The sequence below is a fragment of the Gavialis gangeticus genome, unplaced genomic scaffold (assembly GCF_001723915.1).
Source record: "Gavialis gangeticus isolate Ggan-Ray unplaced genomic scaffold, GavGan_comp1, whole genome shotgun sequence".
NCBI lineage: Eukaryota > Metazoa > Chordata > Crocodylia > Gavialidae > Gavialis > Gavialis gangeticus.
Genome location: NW_017729022.1, coordinates 154,079,261 through 154,098,149, shown reverse-complemented (window position 1 = coordinate 154,098,149; position 18,889 = coordinate 154,079,261). Strand labels below are relative to the sequence as shown.

Below are 18,889 nucleotides of genomic sequence, written 5' to 3'. Positions count from 1 at the left end.
CAGATTCTTATTTGAAATCTCTGGCTGCATCCACATGTGGTGTGGATGTTTGATTCCCCAGGGACAACTACCAGTGGCACGCCTTGTGCCGCGGCTAGCTGTCTCCGAGGAACACACATGCCGTGTGTGTTCTGAAGCATGGCAAGTTACCCTAGGTGGGGTAGTGGAGGTTGGCCCCAGCAGCCTTACTTGGGGTTCTGGGGGCCTCCCAGGGCTGCAGAAGCAGTGATTCTGCTGCACAGAGCCTGGCCAGCAGCCACAGCACGGGTCTGGCCAGCCCAGCTCCAGTTTTGAGCAGCACCTGCTGCCCATGCATGTGGTGCTCCTCTTTTTTCTGTGGGTTCTTTTGACCCCTGGATATTCAGGGGTCAAAAAAACCCTCCGTGCTGCTCCACTGCAGCACAGTGAACAACTGAACGTGCAGTATGTGGCGCCACAGACGCATCTGCAGTGCCACATACCAAACAGCTGTGCTTGTCTGGACACAGGCTCTGGGTCTATCATGCAAATCATGTTTACACACCTAGTAGTGCTAAAATTGAGTTGTACCCGGAAGTACCCTTGAAAGAATCTCAAAGTACCCCAGGATGCCACAAAACCCTGGTTAAGAATCACTGTTTGAGAGAAATAGTTAGCTGCATTATTCTGAAGTCAAGCAGACTATGAAAGCTTATGCCTCTGTGAACTAGTTGGTCTCTAGGGTGTTATCCTGCCCTGCCTATGTTATCATTTTAAACAGTAGTTCCATATGCACAATAACGAACGGACTGAAACATTACCAATAAGCTAATGAAATAAACCATTTATAATTTTCCTCAACAAACATCTTCATGTGCAGACGTGGCCATAAACCTGAACTCAAATCACTTAAAAGTAGATGTGCACCAATACATCGGTCCTTATCATATAGGCACAGATAAAAGGAAAACTGACATTACTGACAAATCAGCTATTTTGGTTAATGTGGCTGATAATTGTCACCAACAAGTGTTGCGTGCATGTGCACAGCCACAGCATAAACATGGACAGCCTGGCAGCCTGGACAGCAGTGTCCAGTTGGTAAGTCTGTTGGAGGGAAGGGGGTGGGGAGAAGGCAGATCAAGGCCCCCACAGAGAAAGAGGCAGTGGGGCTGGTGTAGGCACTACCCAGCCAGGGCAGGGCATGAGTCAGAGCCACAAATGGCTCAACGAGGGGCCATGGGGAGAGGGGCTGTCGGCTCCCCAGCTACACAAACCCCGCGGGAGGCATGGGGGGTGTGCACCCCTTGAATCAGCACGTGGGGCAAAGGTGGGCTGCCGCTGTAGGCTGGGGTCAGGGGTGGAGCCGGGCTGCTCCCAGTGGGGGCTTGGGATGGGGCTGTGGTCCAGGCAGGGGGCAACAGGTCTGGGAGGGTGGGCTACAGCGAATTTTGGGGTGGCCATAGCCTACCCTATAGCCCCCTCCTCCCAGCAGACCTGGCCCAACCCCCCCAACCAGGAAGAACCACCATGCCTCCCCCAGACCCAGTGGCAGCTCACCCTTACCCCATGAGTAGATCCAGGATGCACACGCCCCCCATGTCTCCCCTGGGGGTGTGAGCTGTGGTGGGAGCCACCCCCCTCTTCCAACATCCTCTGGACAGCCACTTGCAGCTCCATCCCGTGACCCACCCTGGCTGTGAAGTGCCTACCCATGTACTAGCCCTACTCCCTCCCTCACCATGGGGGCCCCAATCTTTTACCCCTCCCCCAAAAGACTTACCAGCTGAACACTGCTCTCCAAGCTGCCAGGCTGCATATCACTGATCGGATTGGTATCAGCCAATCTGGCTCGTTAATAAATCAGCCATCGGTATCAGACCAAAAAATATCTGTGAACCCCTACTTAAAAGTAATTTAAAGACTGCCATCAATTCCAGCCGTATGCCTTTCCTACCCCCAATTTTTTGTTGCTGTTCACTTATTTTCCAAAAGCTATTTTTCCTTTTTTCCTTTATACATAGGATAAATAAATTGCCTATACAAGGAAAACTGACTATACATAATGTCTTGATAAAAAAACAATACATTAGAGAAAAATGTGTCAACACTAATCACAATTAGTTAGTAATTTCTAGGTCTAGCATGTTAGGATTCTGGGTCCAGTTCTGACTGTTCCTGCAGTGATTTTTTTTATAATTTCTCCGTTTATGTGCTCCTAAAAAACAGTACACAACTCATTTTGACTGCCTTGTGGATTGTGGGAGCTATGGCCTTGGTCAGAGATGCATGGAAACATAAGTGACTCAACTTCTGAGGCAACATCTGAATTCACAGTCTCCTTTCTCCCTTACTTGATATCTTTCCCACTCCCTCCTAAAACATACATACATATTTTTTTAGGGATGAAAATATTTGTATTTGAGGATAACAACCAATGATATTTACTCTATTTGGTATCGAATTCCTATTACTGCAGAACAGCAGGAAAAAATGAAATAACAGCTGCAATCAACAACAATTGATCTAAGCTGACAAGAGGCTGAGGAGTTATTTAAAAAAAAAGAGTAAGAGCAATGCCTTGTAGATTCAGGTATTCTATAAGTGAGACCATGTTCTCAACTTCCTGAAAATCCAGGATGGTTCTAAGTGGCTCAGACAATATGGACCTTCCACTGAAGTTTTTTGGGAAGTGCAGGTGCTAAGCAGTCAGGCTTTGAGACTCAGGCTCTGTCTGCGATGCTACCCTGGAATTTAGAAATAGTGCTTATTGCTTAGCAGTTGGTGTGTTTGATCCAACAGCTTAATTCTTGACCAAACAGTTTAAACAAATTGAAATGTTTTTTGTAATATTATGCTTCAGATACATCTATAAAAGCAAGAAACATTTTCAAATTGTTCTTGGCTGACGCAATGTTTTGGAAAAGTAAAGCTAATATCAGATGGAGCTTACCTGTTTTTTTTGGAATTTTCATCCTTCCCTCTTTTGACTCCAAAAATTCTTGTAATCAGGGCACTAAAAAGAAGTGTAGAGGCATTTCTTACCTAATACATAAAGAAATATGGAATAGGAATTAAGAAGCTTCCAAACAGCTCTTCAAATTTGTTTCTGGTAGCAATTTTAAAACCTAACAACACAGTATTTTATATTTCTGAACAGACAGATCTGTTAACCTAGCACTGCATCTTTCTTGATGCAGAAGCATCAGAGGAAGCTGAAGCCACAATCTACAGTATTCAACTTGAAAAGACAAGCAGTTTAATGGAGATCAATGCACCACCCAAAAGATGGCGTGGCTTAGTAGTAAAAATTTGGGCCTGGGAGGCAGAAATCTGAAATCCATCTTAACCTTTCCAATCTTCCTGTGTAATCTGCCACAATTTCCTTATCTTTAAAATGTGCCCAAGGATGCCCTTTGGTGCCTGTCCAATTTCCTTAAGGTAGGCACCCTCACCAACTTGACCCGATAGCATGAGCCTCCACCGTATCACATGGATTTTACTCTAACTGGGCACCCTTCATTCTTGCTGCTGCCATTCTATAGGCCAAATTTATAGCTCAGGTTTTGGGGTTTTTTTCCAAGAGCCTTAATATTTGGCAGCAGGCAGAGGGTGCAGGAAAGCACAGTAGGCAATAAATGGCCAGAGTTATGGCTACTCTGCATGTGGAATAGCAGCACGCCACAGATATAGGTCAACTAACTAAGGGACTGAAGCAGGTAGCTGCTCATTTGCCCAGTTCTGAAGTTATCCTGCTTCTCTATCAACTTGGGAAGCAGAAAGGTAACTTAGCCTGCACAGGCTTTCATACTACCATGGCTAGCCTGCTTCCAATATACTGCAGAATAGCATGCAATGTAAGCACCTCCTACAATTGACAAATTCTCTCCACTCCATGAGGTAAGAGACCTTCTCTTCCTCTCTCCCCAACATGTGGTAAAAGGAGCTGTGCCACTATGTTTTTTGCCTCTGAAGGAGCCTCTTTACAACTGAGGCCACGAAAGGAAGAGCACTGCTAAAATTCTTCTTCCTTCCCCTGCAGAACAATGCTATTTCTTCATTCCATGAGGCAAAATATAATTTTTCAAGTTCTACCTTGTTCAAAGAAAGGAGATTGTTGTTTGCAGCATGGGACAGGGAGGCAATGTTAATGCTATACTGGATCTCATTCTGCTCAGGGACAGGGATTAGACAGAAATAATGTGCCTGTGAAGACCAGAGGAACACTCATCAGAAATTTAATCAGTTTCCAGTAGTCTGACATTTCACTGGAATTCAGAGCTTTCAAAATTTCCAAAATGCTGGGACCATCAGAGCTGATCTTGCTTACGGGCAAAGAATATCAAACTCATCATTCAGATGAAAACATTAAGAGGATAAGGCTTTCTGGAATATTTAAGTTGAGAACTACTGGTAAGTTCCAGTGTGCTGGAAATACTTATCATTGAGGACAAAGTAAAAATATAAAACAGATTTTCCATTGCTTTAGAACATTTATTTTCAACTCTGGAAGGTCATAAAACACTGGACCTTAAGAATCACATTCTGATTAGCATATTGCAATGAGACCAAAACCAATGACCAGAAATAGTGCAACTGGATTCTTACTAACATAACAAATATGAATCAAAATTCATCAGACAATCAGATACTTTTCCTCTTTCGGAAGAGAATATACTTTTGTCACTCTTCAATTAGCAAGAAATTGCAATATAGCAACCAAAAATTGTATTGATATAGCAAAATACTGAGGCCCAACATTTTCTGAATTCTTTCCTCCAATGACTGAAGGCACAAGAGTGGGAAATACCATATATTTGATATGTAGCTGTGAAAGTTCAAATTCCAGTAGCTATGATACTATTACTTAGAGACATTAGTAATGTTCTAATTAGCACCACCACATGCCTCTTTCACCCCATTAAAATGCATTAAGTATAAACTTACTGCCCAGACAGGAGATGTAAAACCAAGAATTGCTGCTTGTATTCCATCTGCTACATAGGGTATGATGTTTTCACCTAAGCGGGTATCCCTAAACAACGCCCTCAGGATATTTAAAGCATGAACCTGGAGGAACAGAATATAAATGTTAGCTGTTCTGTAACATGCCGCTTGGAGGGAAAAGTCCTCAACTTGTGTAATTTAACCGCATCAGTAGAGATTAAGTGAAAACCTTACATATACAGCAAAATCTCTAGCTGGAAATTCCATTAACTGGAATTTTCGGCCGACCAGCCGGACACAGATGGACGCGGCGGGGGAAAGACTGCATGCGGCAGCGGTCACCACCACTCACCACTCTATGCTGCTGCTGCCCCAAGTTGCCAGCTGGAAATCAAGCAGCCTCCTCAGAGGCTGCTGGAGCACCCTGACTGCTGGCCTGGGCCAGTGCAGCCAGGCCCCAAGCCCTGCCCCCTGCCCTCCCCAGCAGGTGAACGCTTGTTGGGTTCAATGGCGCTCTAAACTCATGGCACGTTGTGTAAAGTACCATACTTAGAGCTCCTCCCCGACAGGCTGCCTAAACTTCTGTATGCAGTCACAGATGCTGGATTTGCTGCTCTTAAAATGACCCAAACAGATGTCTATCCAACCTCTTCTTAAAACCTCAAAGAATATTCCATAACTTCCCTAAGCAGCTTGTTCTTGTATCCTAGTGCTCTTTGGGGCAGAGCACCTTTGGGTGCCTGCCACTTTAAGGAGCTTGAGCAGGCTGTGGAGCAGCTGACAGGTGCAGTAGACCCAATTAGGCAGTCACATGACTGCAGAGGGCCCCTGGATTAGAGGAGGGCTGGGCAGCCTCAGTATAAGCCCAGGCCCAAGAAGCTGAGCCAGCAGTTACACCTAGGGAGGCAGAGGAGCAGCATCACTCAGCCTGCAGCTCCCAGAACACTGAGAGGTCAGGGTAGGAACTATGAGGATGGAGGAGGCATGACCTGAAACTGCACCCTGCTGGGACTGGATGGTGTAGTCGAGCTGCTGGCGGCAGAGGAAATGCCACACCTCTGCCTCTCCAATGAAAGGTGTGTGTGTGTGTGGGGGGGGTGCAATATACCCTCAGCCCGCACTGCCTTGTGGGTATCCCATGGAGGGGAAGGGCTAGGGGAGCACACCCCAACAGAAAAGCACAGGGCCCAGGTCCACTTGAGTGGACAAGACCAGCCTGGTATGGGATAGAAAGTCAGAAGCTGCATGGAGTAGGGTCTGTGGGGGCCTGAAGGACTGCAAGCATGTCGGCCAGAGTAGTGACCCCAGTGAGGAAGGCAGAGAGGCCAAGGTATGTCTGAGGACATCTGAGGCGAAATGTGGGCCAGAGGCCGAACATGGGCCAACTAAGGGGCCAAGGGAGCTGGAAGTGATTTTGGATGCCATCTGCGAGGCATGGGACACTATGTAAGGGGAGATTTGGAGCAGTGTATTTGGCCCTTGGCATCAGGCTAATAAAATGGGCTGCCTCCAGAATTTCCCATCTTTTTTGATACATCAAGGAGAGGCAGACCAAACTGCCCTAGACAGGTGGGAGGGCTGATGTCATGACCGGTTTTGAGATGGCCCCCATCACACTCTTAAGTTCAAAATTTGTTCTTAAGATTTGATCTAAATCTGCCATCTCTAGCAAAGGAAAACAATTTTCTTCCATCTTGTTACATACAAACTTGGTTTCTACTCCAAGTGGGAGATCACTTGGTAAAATTTTACTACTCACATTTATTCAGTAATATTAGAGGCAATAATCTAACAACAAAACCTATAATCAAAAGGAATTTGAATATTCTCACTACACTTGAAGAGGCACTGAAGAGAGAATACAACGTCAACTATATGCAAGACTGGGTGCATCTGCACATGCAATTAATACAAAGTGATAAATTCCAGAGCATTTGAGCTGCAATACACTGCTCCCGGGCACAGCGTCTACACATGCAACAACTGGACCCAGGGTGAAGCAGGCCCAAGCTGGCAACATGCTGAGGGAGTCAGCCCTGGGCTCCAGGTGGCAGCGGTGGGCAGCGGAGGGGCTTGACTGGGGCATGACAGTGCCAAAAGTGCAGAGTCATGTGGCTAGGCAGCAGGCAGGAGTCTGGCCCCCTGCTGCCTGGATGCAATTTACACCTGTGGTCACCACCCGCACGTGCGTTTCATTGCAGTTAATCACTCCACTGTAAGACAGTACTGTCCCTGACAGCACTATCTTATAACGGAGTTAATTAATTTACTGTGTCCTAATACTGGCACACATGTAGACAGCGATGCTTTACTGTGAAGCTAATTGGTCTACTGCACAAAAAAGATGAGGACTGATTTGAACTGAACTGCTTGAAAAATGGACTACCATACTGTATTTACTTCTCACCTGTGGGATTGTACTTGTTGAATCATTCAAGGGCATAGCCAAAGATATCAACTCTTTCATTGTAATTTTCAGCAAGTTTGTCGTACTCTTTTTTGGTTCTGAAGCCAACAATGCCTAAAGGAAAAGGGTTAAAAACAAATTACTACATATTCTAGGCACATTCTTTTACAGTTTTATTTCAGCATCCATGTCTTTTTTTTTCCCCTACCTAATATGTTAACACAGCCTCTAGTGACTGAAAAGCACCCTGGGAAATTTGCACAAGAGGTTCAGTTGTAACCATTTTGCTGTGCTCCAAATTTTCTGAACCACTCATGGCTTTTGAATGAAATTTTTTGCATTTTTCCTACACAGGTGAATTTTCCTGAGACATTTCAGCAATATCCCTTCACCAATTTTCAAGTTGAGTAAAATAAAAACTTACATTTTCCTCCTTTACATAAGAATGAAATAATATTTTTTCAAAAACTAATTTACTATAGCAAAAACACCTATTGTATTAAGTATACACATACTTCACATTCTTGACAAATGCCTTAGCTTGGATTGAAAACTTATTTTACACACACACATGATTTGCTAGTTTATGGACTAGGGAAAAAACAACAAAAATTTCATTCTGCAAACACTGGAGAATCAGGAACAGTTTTCATTCTAAGGCAGGATAAAATCAGACTTTCTTTAAGAAAAAAGGCAAAAGACACGCTTTCTAGAATAGCAAACAGTCTAGTGCTTATCTTACGTTAAGACACTCACCTGGGGCTAGGAAAATTCAAGTAGAATCTCCGCTCTGCCTAATTCAGGGTTACAGAGGCAGTCTCCCTCCCTCTAACAATCTCTCCTGTTTTTGACAGTTGACAGCATATGGGACAGAGACTTCACATGTGGGAAATCCAGATTAGGATCAGGGAATTGAGCATGCATCTCTTGCATACTGAGAGGTACCTTAAGTGTCAGGAGATTAGGCAGACTGAGGTGGGAAGAGAGTGAGACCTTGTCCCAGAACTGCTAATGTCCTTGATCTGTTTTCCATCAAAATCAATCCATTCAATGCAACATTTGTATTATGGCATAAGGGCCCTTTTCACTGAAACAAGATTGTACTAAAATGTTTTCAACTAGTTCTAAGTACAACCATTTGTAAATTGTCAATCTCCGACAGACAGGACTTTTGGAGCCCACTCAGCCAATCAGAGGCATGGGCGGCCCTCCTGCCACAGACTGACAAGGTGCTGATATCAGTTATTAGATATAATGCCAAAAGCGTTGCTGAGATGCCCAGTCTATACAGATGTTGGGCCAACTGGGTCAAACTGATGCAATCCATCATCTGGGTATAAGTTGCGCTCAGCGCGGGGGCGCATCAAGTTGAAAGTAAAGTGCTGGGGTTTGGGGTTGTTTTGTCTTGGGGGTTTTAGGTGGGGGGGAGGGTTCACATCTGAAAGCAGCCACTGAGTCACAGGCAAGAAACAAGAATGATGAGAGGTTCAGAAAATATGACCTAAGAAATGGCTGAAGGAATTAGGTTTATTTAATCTGGGAGAAAGAGGATTTAGGGGATCTGTGGTCTTCCAACAGGACAGTTTTTCCAGTTTTCTTGCTCATGACAACTGTTCTCATTGCAATTAAGGAAAAGAAGAAATCAGCTTGAACAGGTTACCTATGAAGGCTGTGAAATTTTCACTAGAGGTTTTTAAAAACACATCAGGGGCTGGCCTAAGTACACTTGATCCTACCTCAGTACAGAAGACTGGTATAGCTTATGTCTAGATATCCCTTTCAGTTCTACACTTTTATTTCATAACTGACACTTCAGAGCCATATCCACATTTTTAACAAGTAAAATAAGCAGCTATGTGCTATCAGCGACATACTTACAGTGTCTGAAATGAAACAAAGTTACACGTTTTCAAGGATTTGAACCAACAAAACTCATGTGCTTCATCCTCCAAAACACCAGTCATAAGATCCATCTTTCAGGCCAAACTTCTGTTCTGACCTATACTTCAGGCAATCCCAGTTGATGGGCCTGCATGATATAAGCTATTCCAAAATATGGCCTCTCAACTATACCAAAGTTGACCAAGTCCCCAGAAACAGTATAAATTTGACCAAAAATAGGCAAAAATCATTAAAGAGCAAGCATACCACACACACACACTATACTCACCAATATCTTATATGAGTTTATACATTTCAGACAGAAGCAGCAATAATAAAGGAAATTGCTAACTCTAGTAGGTACCTGTACGTAAAATGGAATTCCAGCACTGCGCCTAGTGGCACATAGCTTAGATGAAGGATCACAAGATTTTATTTCTTCCAAAACACTGCACAACCATTGCTCTGGCAACCTCTGTAGCCTCTCATTGTTACACCTACATGACACAAATAAGAATGGATAAGTAGCTAGGACAGAGAAAATCAAAACAGAAATATACATTAGACATGGCATAAACTGATATACCAAAATGTATACAGCAGATGTGTACTTCATTGAATCATAGGAAAGTAGGGCTGGAAGAGACCCCCAAAGTCATCTAGTCCAGCCTGCTGTTTAAGGTAGAGTCATCCCCAACTAAGCCATCCAAGCCTATTATTGAAGCTTCATTTATTTTAGTTTTAAAACTGGGTATCTCCCAAGGTTGGCACAAGTCATATCAAACCCACACAAGGTGTCACAAGAAAAAGTGTTTTTGGTGAAAAAGGAAAAACTCTATTGTCTTCATAACAACACAACTTAGTCCCCTTCCCTCAGAAAGGTGCGCACAGATCCCGGTCAAGACAATGGAAGGGCAGTGAAGACTGGAGCCACTGAAACAGATCTGCTATTCAGTACTTTATACCTGGTGTTTAACAACAAGCAGCCTGGGACATTTTTTGACAGGATGGGGGCACTGAAAGAAGTGCTGCAAAGAAACCCCAAAAACTCAGATGGGAAACAAAGAAGGAAAGAAGAGCTCCAGTACGATTTCAGAAGACATATTCCCTTGTACAGATGCAGCTACATGGCCCTGCCCCTCTTCTTCTGGTGGTGTGACTAATAACTACCTAAAATAGCTTGTGCACATGTGAAAAAGTACAGATCAACCTTGTGCAAATCCTTAGGGTAGAAGAGCATATGTAAACCTTCTCTCTACACACTGTAGCTGTGTACTGCTAGCCAGAATCTGTTCCCTACTTTGGTCAGATTTTGCCATTTGATAACAGAATTTATATAATGTGTTGATCAAACCAACTCAGAAAAACATACCAAAGCACAATAGGGCTAACACTGCTAACACACACAGTGCCTTCTGTTCCACGTAAACTTCCAAACCATGAGACTTCAAAAACCCAAAATCAAAACAGCAGAAAAAACAGTTCAGTTAAGGTCTTCCTGTATATCTCTGAAATTAATTAGTGTTTCAAGGAAAAAGTCAAAACATTGTGAAAGCAGGAAATGCAGGGTTAAGATACTACTTCACATAATATGTCTTTGACTCTGCTCCCACGAGGACACTGATAACTTGCTGCATGGTTCTTTCGGAAGTTGGATCTATTTGTTTAAACAACAGGAAACATATAGGAAATGTCATACTGAACACACAAGTGTTTAACAGTATTTTTTCAGCTAAAAACAAAAAGGAGAGCCAATTCATTATGTCAAGCAGGATCTCTATCAGTATTTTTCATTGTACCAACACTGCTCTTTACCAAACTGAAGGTGCTTCTGGACAGTGTAGAAAGGAACCCTGATTTGGGCTTGTTTGTTTGTGTGCTTTGGTTTTGGTCTTTTTTTACTCTCAGAAACATTAATATTCTTCTTGCATATGACAGAAATCAAGTAAATATAATCAGATTTTCCAATGTCTAGATTGACCTTGTCTCACAATCTGTACAGCTATGAGTGCCAAAGTCACCACTGCATGATTATAACCTTAATATCTGTTCCACAAATAAACTGTTTAGAAAGAACCCATGAAAGCATTCAAATGAATCAGGCTGAAAAATGGTCCTCACATTTGCATATGAACAGATTGGGTTTCTTCTCTTACCACTAGCACATCTAGTCTCAGAAGGCATGACCTGATGTTCCTTTCACCCTTATAAAATTTTGCCTGGTAATTCTTGACAATAGCTGCCCCAGAAGCAACTTTACTATGAAACTTAGCATTTCCATATCCACAATAGAATAAACAACAATACCTGCAGACAATAAAAAATACACCACACTTAGTACAACTCGTCGTAGACCCACGTCAAACCCAAATACCCCAAAGTAAAGCCACAGAAAATTTACGATAGCCTGGAATACAAATTTATGTCTCCTGAACTTCAGCTTTTTTTATTACTGCAGTTTCCATTTTCATCTACTGCACATACATCACATTATGGATCTACTATATAGACAGCATTACCAGCTATATAGATTTGACCCTGTCCCTCTGAGAGGCAGAAGAGTTAAGTTCTACTATATAAGGAACCCGAGTTCCATTCTTTGTTCTCGGAGAAGCGAATTTGTGGAAACTTTGCCCTGCCCTCACCTAACCATGTCTGCACGTTAGAAATTCCATAATAAAGACCTTTCTTGCTCCCTGTTCCCTCTCAACAAGTCAGCATCAAGATTTCAACATAGGACCTTCAGAGCCAGGCCACAATCTTCCAATGCATGAAGCAATGTTTTGCAAGCAGGTTGTACAACTACCTGCTATACAGCAACAGAATGAAGGGAAAGAAGACTCTTTGTTTCTATTCCTGGCCTGGAAAAGAAATGCCAAGCAGATCTTAAGGGACATGGTTACAGAAAGGATAAACAAGCACAGGAATTTAGCAGGTTTTTTTTTAAAGTAGCACAGCAGAGTGACTTGGATTCTAAACCCAGCTCTATTTTATCTGTAAAACAGGAGTATGATGTTTGCATAAATGAGTGCATAAAATAGTAGTTGATGAAAGATGCACCGTACTAATGGTCCAGTCAGTAGCATATTTAGCAATGAAGGTGGAGTTCTCCCTCCCTTCTCAAAATCTACTACTCATGGCAGTGGTATTCCATGTGCAGAAACACCAATTAAATGTATCCTAAAAACAGATGCAAAAATCTACTGACTTTGTAATTATTAATAAACTATTAGAGTTTATTAGGTAATTATTATTAGGTTGTAAGCAGCCAGATAAGAGCTTTTACCAAGCCAGTTCAATGCTATGTGTTTCATGTTAATAATGCCACATAGATTTTTTTTCCTTATTTTTTTTTTAAATCTACATAACAAAGATGATTTTTTTTTAAACTGGTTGCTTGAGGACAAGAACTCTGTTAACAGGAAGCACTGGATCGAAGGACCTTGGATTTGCATCATAAAGCTACCAGCTCATCCGTTTCAAGTAACTTAGACTATTTAAACACCACTAAAATCTACATTCCAAAAAATTCAACTTTAAACAAAAAATGCATAACTACCTTCTGTTTCATCAAATAGTCATTGAAACATTAATGGTTTTCCATTGGTATGATTTATACTCTGCATTTAAAAAATAATGCCACAGTAATGAGTGTCTAAAACCAAAAGGGGCAAGATACTACACAAGCTCATGAGAAACTATGCACAATGTAAAAAAAGTGCTTTTTAGTTTGAAAAAACAAAAGTGAATTGGCTACGCAGCAGACCCTCCTTTAAAAGGCAAAATCAGCCAAGATGCTTCTGCTAACAGTCCCTGGGTTTGAACTCCTGAAATCAGCTGTTCTTGCTGAAAAGCACTCCCTCCTGGGCCTTCACTTCCTTTTGCTTTTGAATCATAGTCTGATTCAGCTGACAGTCAGCACACTGCCTAAAGTCTATGTGTTTACTCATGCCAAGCCTGTATAAGGTCAGTGTGAATAAGTCCTGCAGCATAGAAATTCATTAACTAACTGATTTTGTGCTCATTTGAGGGCTTTGTGATAACTGTACAATTATCTTAAGGATCTTTAAGATGGTAATTATGGTGGGCACAATCTAGCTAATGCTAATTTTAACATCTTTAATCTTATACAGTAGAAATTAACATATACAATGAAAACAGAACTGAAGCCATCTGAAATAAGTGCATGGGTAAGATCAAATGTGACTGGGGGCATCCATACTCACAGGCCTTGAGGCCTAGGATTTGCACACAGGATGACCACTGGGATTTGGGGAGTACTGGGCCAGTATCCCACCTCCTATGGGTCTGGGAGGTAGGATACTGGCCCAACTGAATGGCCCCATGAATATTTGATGTGGATATATCATCATATATAATGATATATATATTTCCAATGTCCAATTATTTTAGACATAAAATACACTCACAAAACTTGAATCTAACATATTGTGAAGACAGAAAAAGGCGCTATTATTTATAAGCCCTTTGGAATTATTTATCAAGTGTCTGAACTGTTTTCTTGCCATGAAGTATTTTTCCATCGTTCTTACACAAGTTGGCATTACCTATAAACCCTCTCGTATGGCTTGAGGCTCTAAAAATAAATACTTGTGTCCAAATTACAGGAACAGCCTTAAGCAAAAGAATTTTGGGAAGGAGCAGAACGTCAAGTCTACTTCTATTCCAGGTGTTGCCTGAGGAAGAAAAAAGTTCAAGAAAATATAATTTAGCTAGTAAAGCTAGCTCCTTAACACAGCCTTTTCAAATGCACTCTTTCAGTATTTTTTTCTTGCATGAATGCCATTTTACATTTTTATTAAAAACAAGTAAATGCTTCCACTGATGCCTCAGCACAAGCCTGTAAAGAGGATTAACCATTATTATTAATACAACTATAATTATACCAACCTATAGGAATTCTTTGTACCATAACACAAGTCCTAACTAGTCTCCCAGTTAAACAGTTGGGTAGCCTGTTAGGTCTTACAGAACACCTGGGTGGCTGAAATAAGGAGAAAGACAAGAGAAGTCAGGATTTAGACCAAAAAGTCAGAAGAGGAATATGCAAGCGGAAGGAGCCTTATCCTTTTCTCCATTTACTTTTTCTTTTCTCACCATGTTACACGATATGATTTTACATGTTAAAAGCATTACAGTTCTACTGCCACAACTGTCACTCACGCTGTACCTACCAGCCAGGAGGATACAAGCAGAGGCAGGTACCTAGGCAACAGACACTGCACCTTCTCTATCTTTTCTAATGAATATTCAAAGAAATCAGTCCTTCCAATAGTGACACCGAATATGTTCTATGCCATTGCCACACCTTTTCACAGATGTTTCAAGCATTACTAGATCTGTGAACTGCAGCTACCTTTCATCTACCATCCTGACGGCCACATTAGAAGGGTCAGAGAAACATGACTTCAAACAAGTGCAGGTAGAGCTCAGCAACACAGGACCAAAAAAATGTAGAGATTCAACCTAGCCTGCAGCTGTATAACAGAGAAATCCAACTGAGTCATCTCTTCCTCTGGCCATTCTGCAAAATAATCCTCACTTCTCCGGCTCCTTTGGTTTCCCTGCTTTATCATTAGCTTTCCATTTATTAGGCTTATTCTCATGACTCACGACAGTGAGTTGCTTTCCCAAACTTTTGGATCATCTTTTTAGAGTTTTGACCAAGCAGCAATTCTGGTGGTAACCTTAGTGGGTTTGTCTACAACACTGTTTCTCAAACTAAGTTCCCTGGAGCCTTAAGGGTCAACAATAGTGGTTCTGCAAAGAGACTGGGGGTAATGGTGCAGCAGCTTGGGAGGCAGTGAGGCACCATTGCCAGGCCACATCACCTGGCTGTGCATCAGCTCACACAAGCCATGGACCCAGGGGTAGGAGTTCTGCAGCAGCAGAAGTGATATGAAAGGGTTCTATGACTTCAGGAAGTTTGAAAACCACTGGTGTAAACTAGAGATGCACCACTAAAGATTTTTTTGGCTGATACCAATGACCGATTATTAACCAGCCATAATCAGCCGATACTGATCTGTGAGCTGATTTACAGGAACCCAGCCCAGCAGCTCAGAGAACAGCATCTGGCCAGTAAGTCGGAGGGGGGTGTCAAGGAAAGGAGCGTGGCGGGGGCAGATTGAGTCCCCCACAGTGAGGGAGGGAGTGTGGCAGGGGCAGGTGCTCCCCAGCCAGGGCAGTGAATGTGACCCCACCACAAGTGGGATGGAGCTACAGGAGGCTCATCCGGGGGCAGCTCATCCAACTGCTACTCACACCCCTGGGGGAGGTATGGGGGGCATGCACCCCTATGGATTTGTGCGTGGGGTGAGGGCGGGCTGTCTACTACAGGCTTCAGGCCAGGAGCTATGCCAGTCTCTTTCCAGCAGAGGACTGGGCCCAGGCTGGGCTGGGCTGGGCTGGGGTGGGGTGGGCGGCAGGAGCACCGGAAGGGGTAGCTAGAGGGCGAGCTATAGCCACCCCTCCCAGTACCACTGCCACCCACCCTAACCCCAGCCCTTCTGCTAGGAAGAGGCTGAGGGAGCCCATGACCCCAAGCCCCTGCAGCAGACAGCCCCTGCCCCTACCCCACTTCCTTCCTCACCATGGGGGCCTCCCCATCCCTAAGCCCCTTTCCCCTCACAGACTTACTGGCCAGGCACTGCTCTCCACACTGCCAGGCTGCATTTCTAACAGCATGCATGCTGAAGCTGCATGCATGCATGTGGCATTTATTAGTGACACTATTGGCTATGTCAGCCAAAAAAAGGCTGATTGCCAATCATGTTAATTTTCCTTTTATTGGAGCCAATGCAATATGTGACCAATATATCAGTGCACCTCTATTGTAAACTGTACTCCATGGGGCTGTATACTCAAGTTAACGCATGTGCAAATGCAAGTTAGACAAGTTAAACAAATGCAAATGCTAATACTTCTGATTAATTGGCTGTTAGCCTTACTTCCCAGGTTAAAACAAGATTTGAACTTCTTTGTTAAGAATTCAAGTTGAGTGCTTTTGTCTTCAGTATGTTACTCCAATATGATAAGAAATATCTTATGATACATACTGCAGTACAGGAAAGCACAAGGTAACATATAAATGTAATACTTAAATTGTGCGATGCTACATAATAAAAGGTTATTCCATTTTATTTAAGTAAATGGAACTTTCTTCCTTTAGCAGTAATACAGAAAAGTATGCTAAAATACAATCCAATAAATTTCAAACTCCCCTAAAATTGTATTGCTTTGAAACTGCCACAAATAATTCTACCTCCTACTGTCACCCACCAAGGCCCTAAAGTAAAAGATTATAGATTATTGATTTTGAAAAGGAGGAGGCTACTCCCTTACATTTGGCAATAATATTTCCTTATGGTCTGGCAGGGAGGTTATTCTCCTAAGCAGCAGGTGGGCCTAAAGTTTAAGACAAATAATAAAGCCAGACAATGTAAAAATGGTGATCACAAACTCATGCACATCACCTACCAAGTTAGGAAACCTAATATGCATCAGACTGAGGTAGTAATTATTTCTGCCAGACCAAATCATTAAAGTCTGTAATTAAAACATTACACAGTAACTTGATATGTAAATGACTTCAGCTGCAGTTCAATGAGTGGTTTTTGTGGCTTTGCAGATTTACCTTTTCTTCTTCCAGTTAAAACAATTGAATGCATGTCCATAAAAGTTACTCTGATCAGTTTCACTAAATACAATAAATCTGTGACACAAACTGCCAAAAGCCAGGAAATTCAAAGTTAAGGCTAAGCCTCTCTCTATAATTCTTATGGCAGTACTACTCATCTAAATTAATGGTGTGTTAAGAATGAAGAGTTAACCTTAGCTTTGGATTTCCTGGATTTTAGTGGGTTTTTGGCATACATTTCATATAATTAGAAGTGTTTGCTTTGCACACATATTCAGAATTCAGTGTTCCAATCAGTGTAATCCTATAACATGTGAGGAAGAGACCTTTTTCCAGGCATTGTTTTGCTTTTCCAATAGGCAAATTGTAGTTTGCTCTTTTTCTTTTGCCCGGTATTCATATTTTCTTCACAATAGTAACCATTGTCTGTTTAATTGTTAAACATTAAGCAGAGACAAGAACCTGTCCCCAGTAAGTTATCACCATCTACGGTGAAACCAATTCCAGAAAATACCTACTTCATAAGAGAACCCCATTTAATAACGGAGTGAATAGAATTGCCTTACAGAGTCATCCCTCCACTTCCTCTCTCTCCCCAGTCCCCAGGATAGAAAGTAATATGAATGCCCATGATGGGCCAGAACTATGTAGAGAGGTCTGGTCCAAGCTATGCTGTACACTGGCTGGGGCCAGAATTGGAAGTGAATGAGCGATTAAGAGCCACAGCTGCCCGTTTTTTCTCTTCTGCAGGAATTGAGAAATTGATGGTCTACCCCAGTGTTGCCATTTCACAAGTAAATATAGTTTTAAAGACACATTTAGGGGTTCTAGTGCGCATTTTGTTCTCCTTTTTGAAAGCGGGCACTTTTAAGCACCTATACTACCAGATGAATAAACTTGTGTTGGGCATACTTCGGAAACCATGATCAGGATCATTTCAAGTGGAAAGCACAGATGTAGCTATTGGTTTAAAAAAGATTTTGTCTGAGTCAAAAAAAAACATTGAACCTATTTTAAGTTCCAGTGGAAAAAATAAGTTACAAAAGCAAAAATATTCAAAGCTAAAAAAGAAATTGCCAATATCTACACAGACTGGGACAACCAATTTGTGATGTGCTACCATACCCCATTATTCCATGACTATCACAGTTCTCTCCTAGTGGATTGAATTTTTTGATGTTTAAGTCGCAGCCCATCACAATTTTAGCTAATTGTGACTGAGTTCTCAGATTCACATTTTTGCAAGCATGGTAAAATGGTGGATGTGCTACCTAAAGGGAAAGAGGGTTAAATACTTTTGTTAGAAAAAAATGCATGGGGCAAGGATTTTTTTGTGACATCACTGATTGAACCAGTTGTACAGTTGGGAGATGCATCTTCAATAGCTTTTATTTAAATTGGTTGTTTATGCATTATTTCACATGCCTGTCTAGCTAAAAAAGTGTTGGACGTATGCAAACATTTTGAACTGGTCAGCAACTGAGCAAGTTTTCACTAGAATTATGCAACCAATGACCTGTTATTTTACTTTACATTGAATTTAAATTTTCAGTAGCTTCTTTATAAATTGACAATTTGCTTCAATTGCATATCTGCTGAATAGTTTCAAGTTCTATGAACTCTTGTTATCAGACAGAAGGGACATTGAAGGGGGCAGGTTATGCCACTTCAAAAGTCATGGAATGAGTCAGTACAAGTTAATGACACAGAGAAGTGTCTATTCCCAGCTCCCCAGTGGAATTTTGTGCATCTTTATGTACTGGACTTGTAGAGAACCAGTAACCAGCTGGTATGAGAGATTAATCATTTTCAATGAGCTTCAATACATGCTTTTAGTTCAGTTACTCTGAAATGACTCCTTTAAACACTTTGAATTTAGTGCAAAATAGAAAAGTCCTATAAATGGATACCTTAGTGGAGCTCAATTATGTTCTGAGTCATTAATGAAGTAGAGTGCTGCAATTAGAGCTGTATATGAAATGCTATGAAACTCAAACTACTAAAATTTGAAGTTCCCAAACATTATTCCATTCTGT

General features: G+C 42.0%; 1 protein-coding gene across 4 annotated transcripts in view; it reads right to left on the bottom strand.

The window, feature by feature from the left end:
• THADA (THADA, armadillo repeat containing) overlaps positions 1 to 18,889 on the bottom strand; it is a 368,709-nt gene that overhangs the window by 279,125 nt on the left and 70,695 nt on the right. For all 4 annotated transcript variants that reach the window (XM_019516368.1, XM_019516370.1, XM_019516371.1 and 1 more), the window contains exons 24-27: positions 9,558 to 9,690; positions 7,313 to 7,426; positions 4,906 to 5,028; positions 2,912 to 3,003 (exon numbers count right to left, since the gene is read on the bottom strand). In XM_019516368.1, the coding sequence (XP_019371913.1) occupies positions 2,912 to 3,003; positions 4,906 to 5,028; positions 7,313 to 7,426; positions 9,558 to 9,690 (462 nt within the window). The remainder of the gene's footprint in view (positions 1 to 2,911; positions 3,004 to 4,905; positions 5,029 to 7,312; positions 7,427 to 9,557; positions 9,691 to 18,889) is intronic.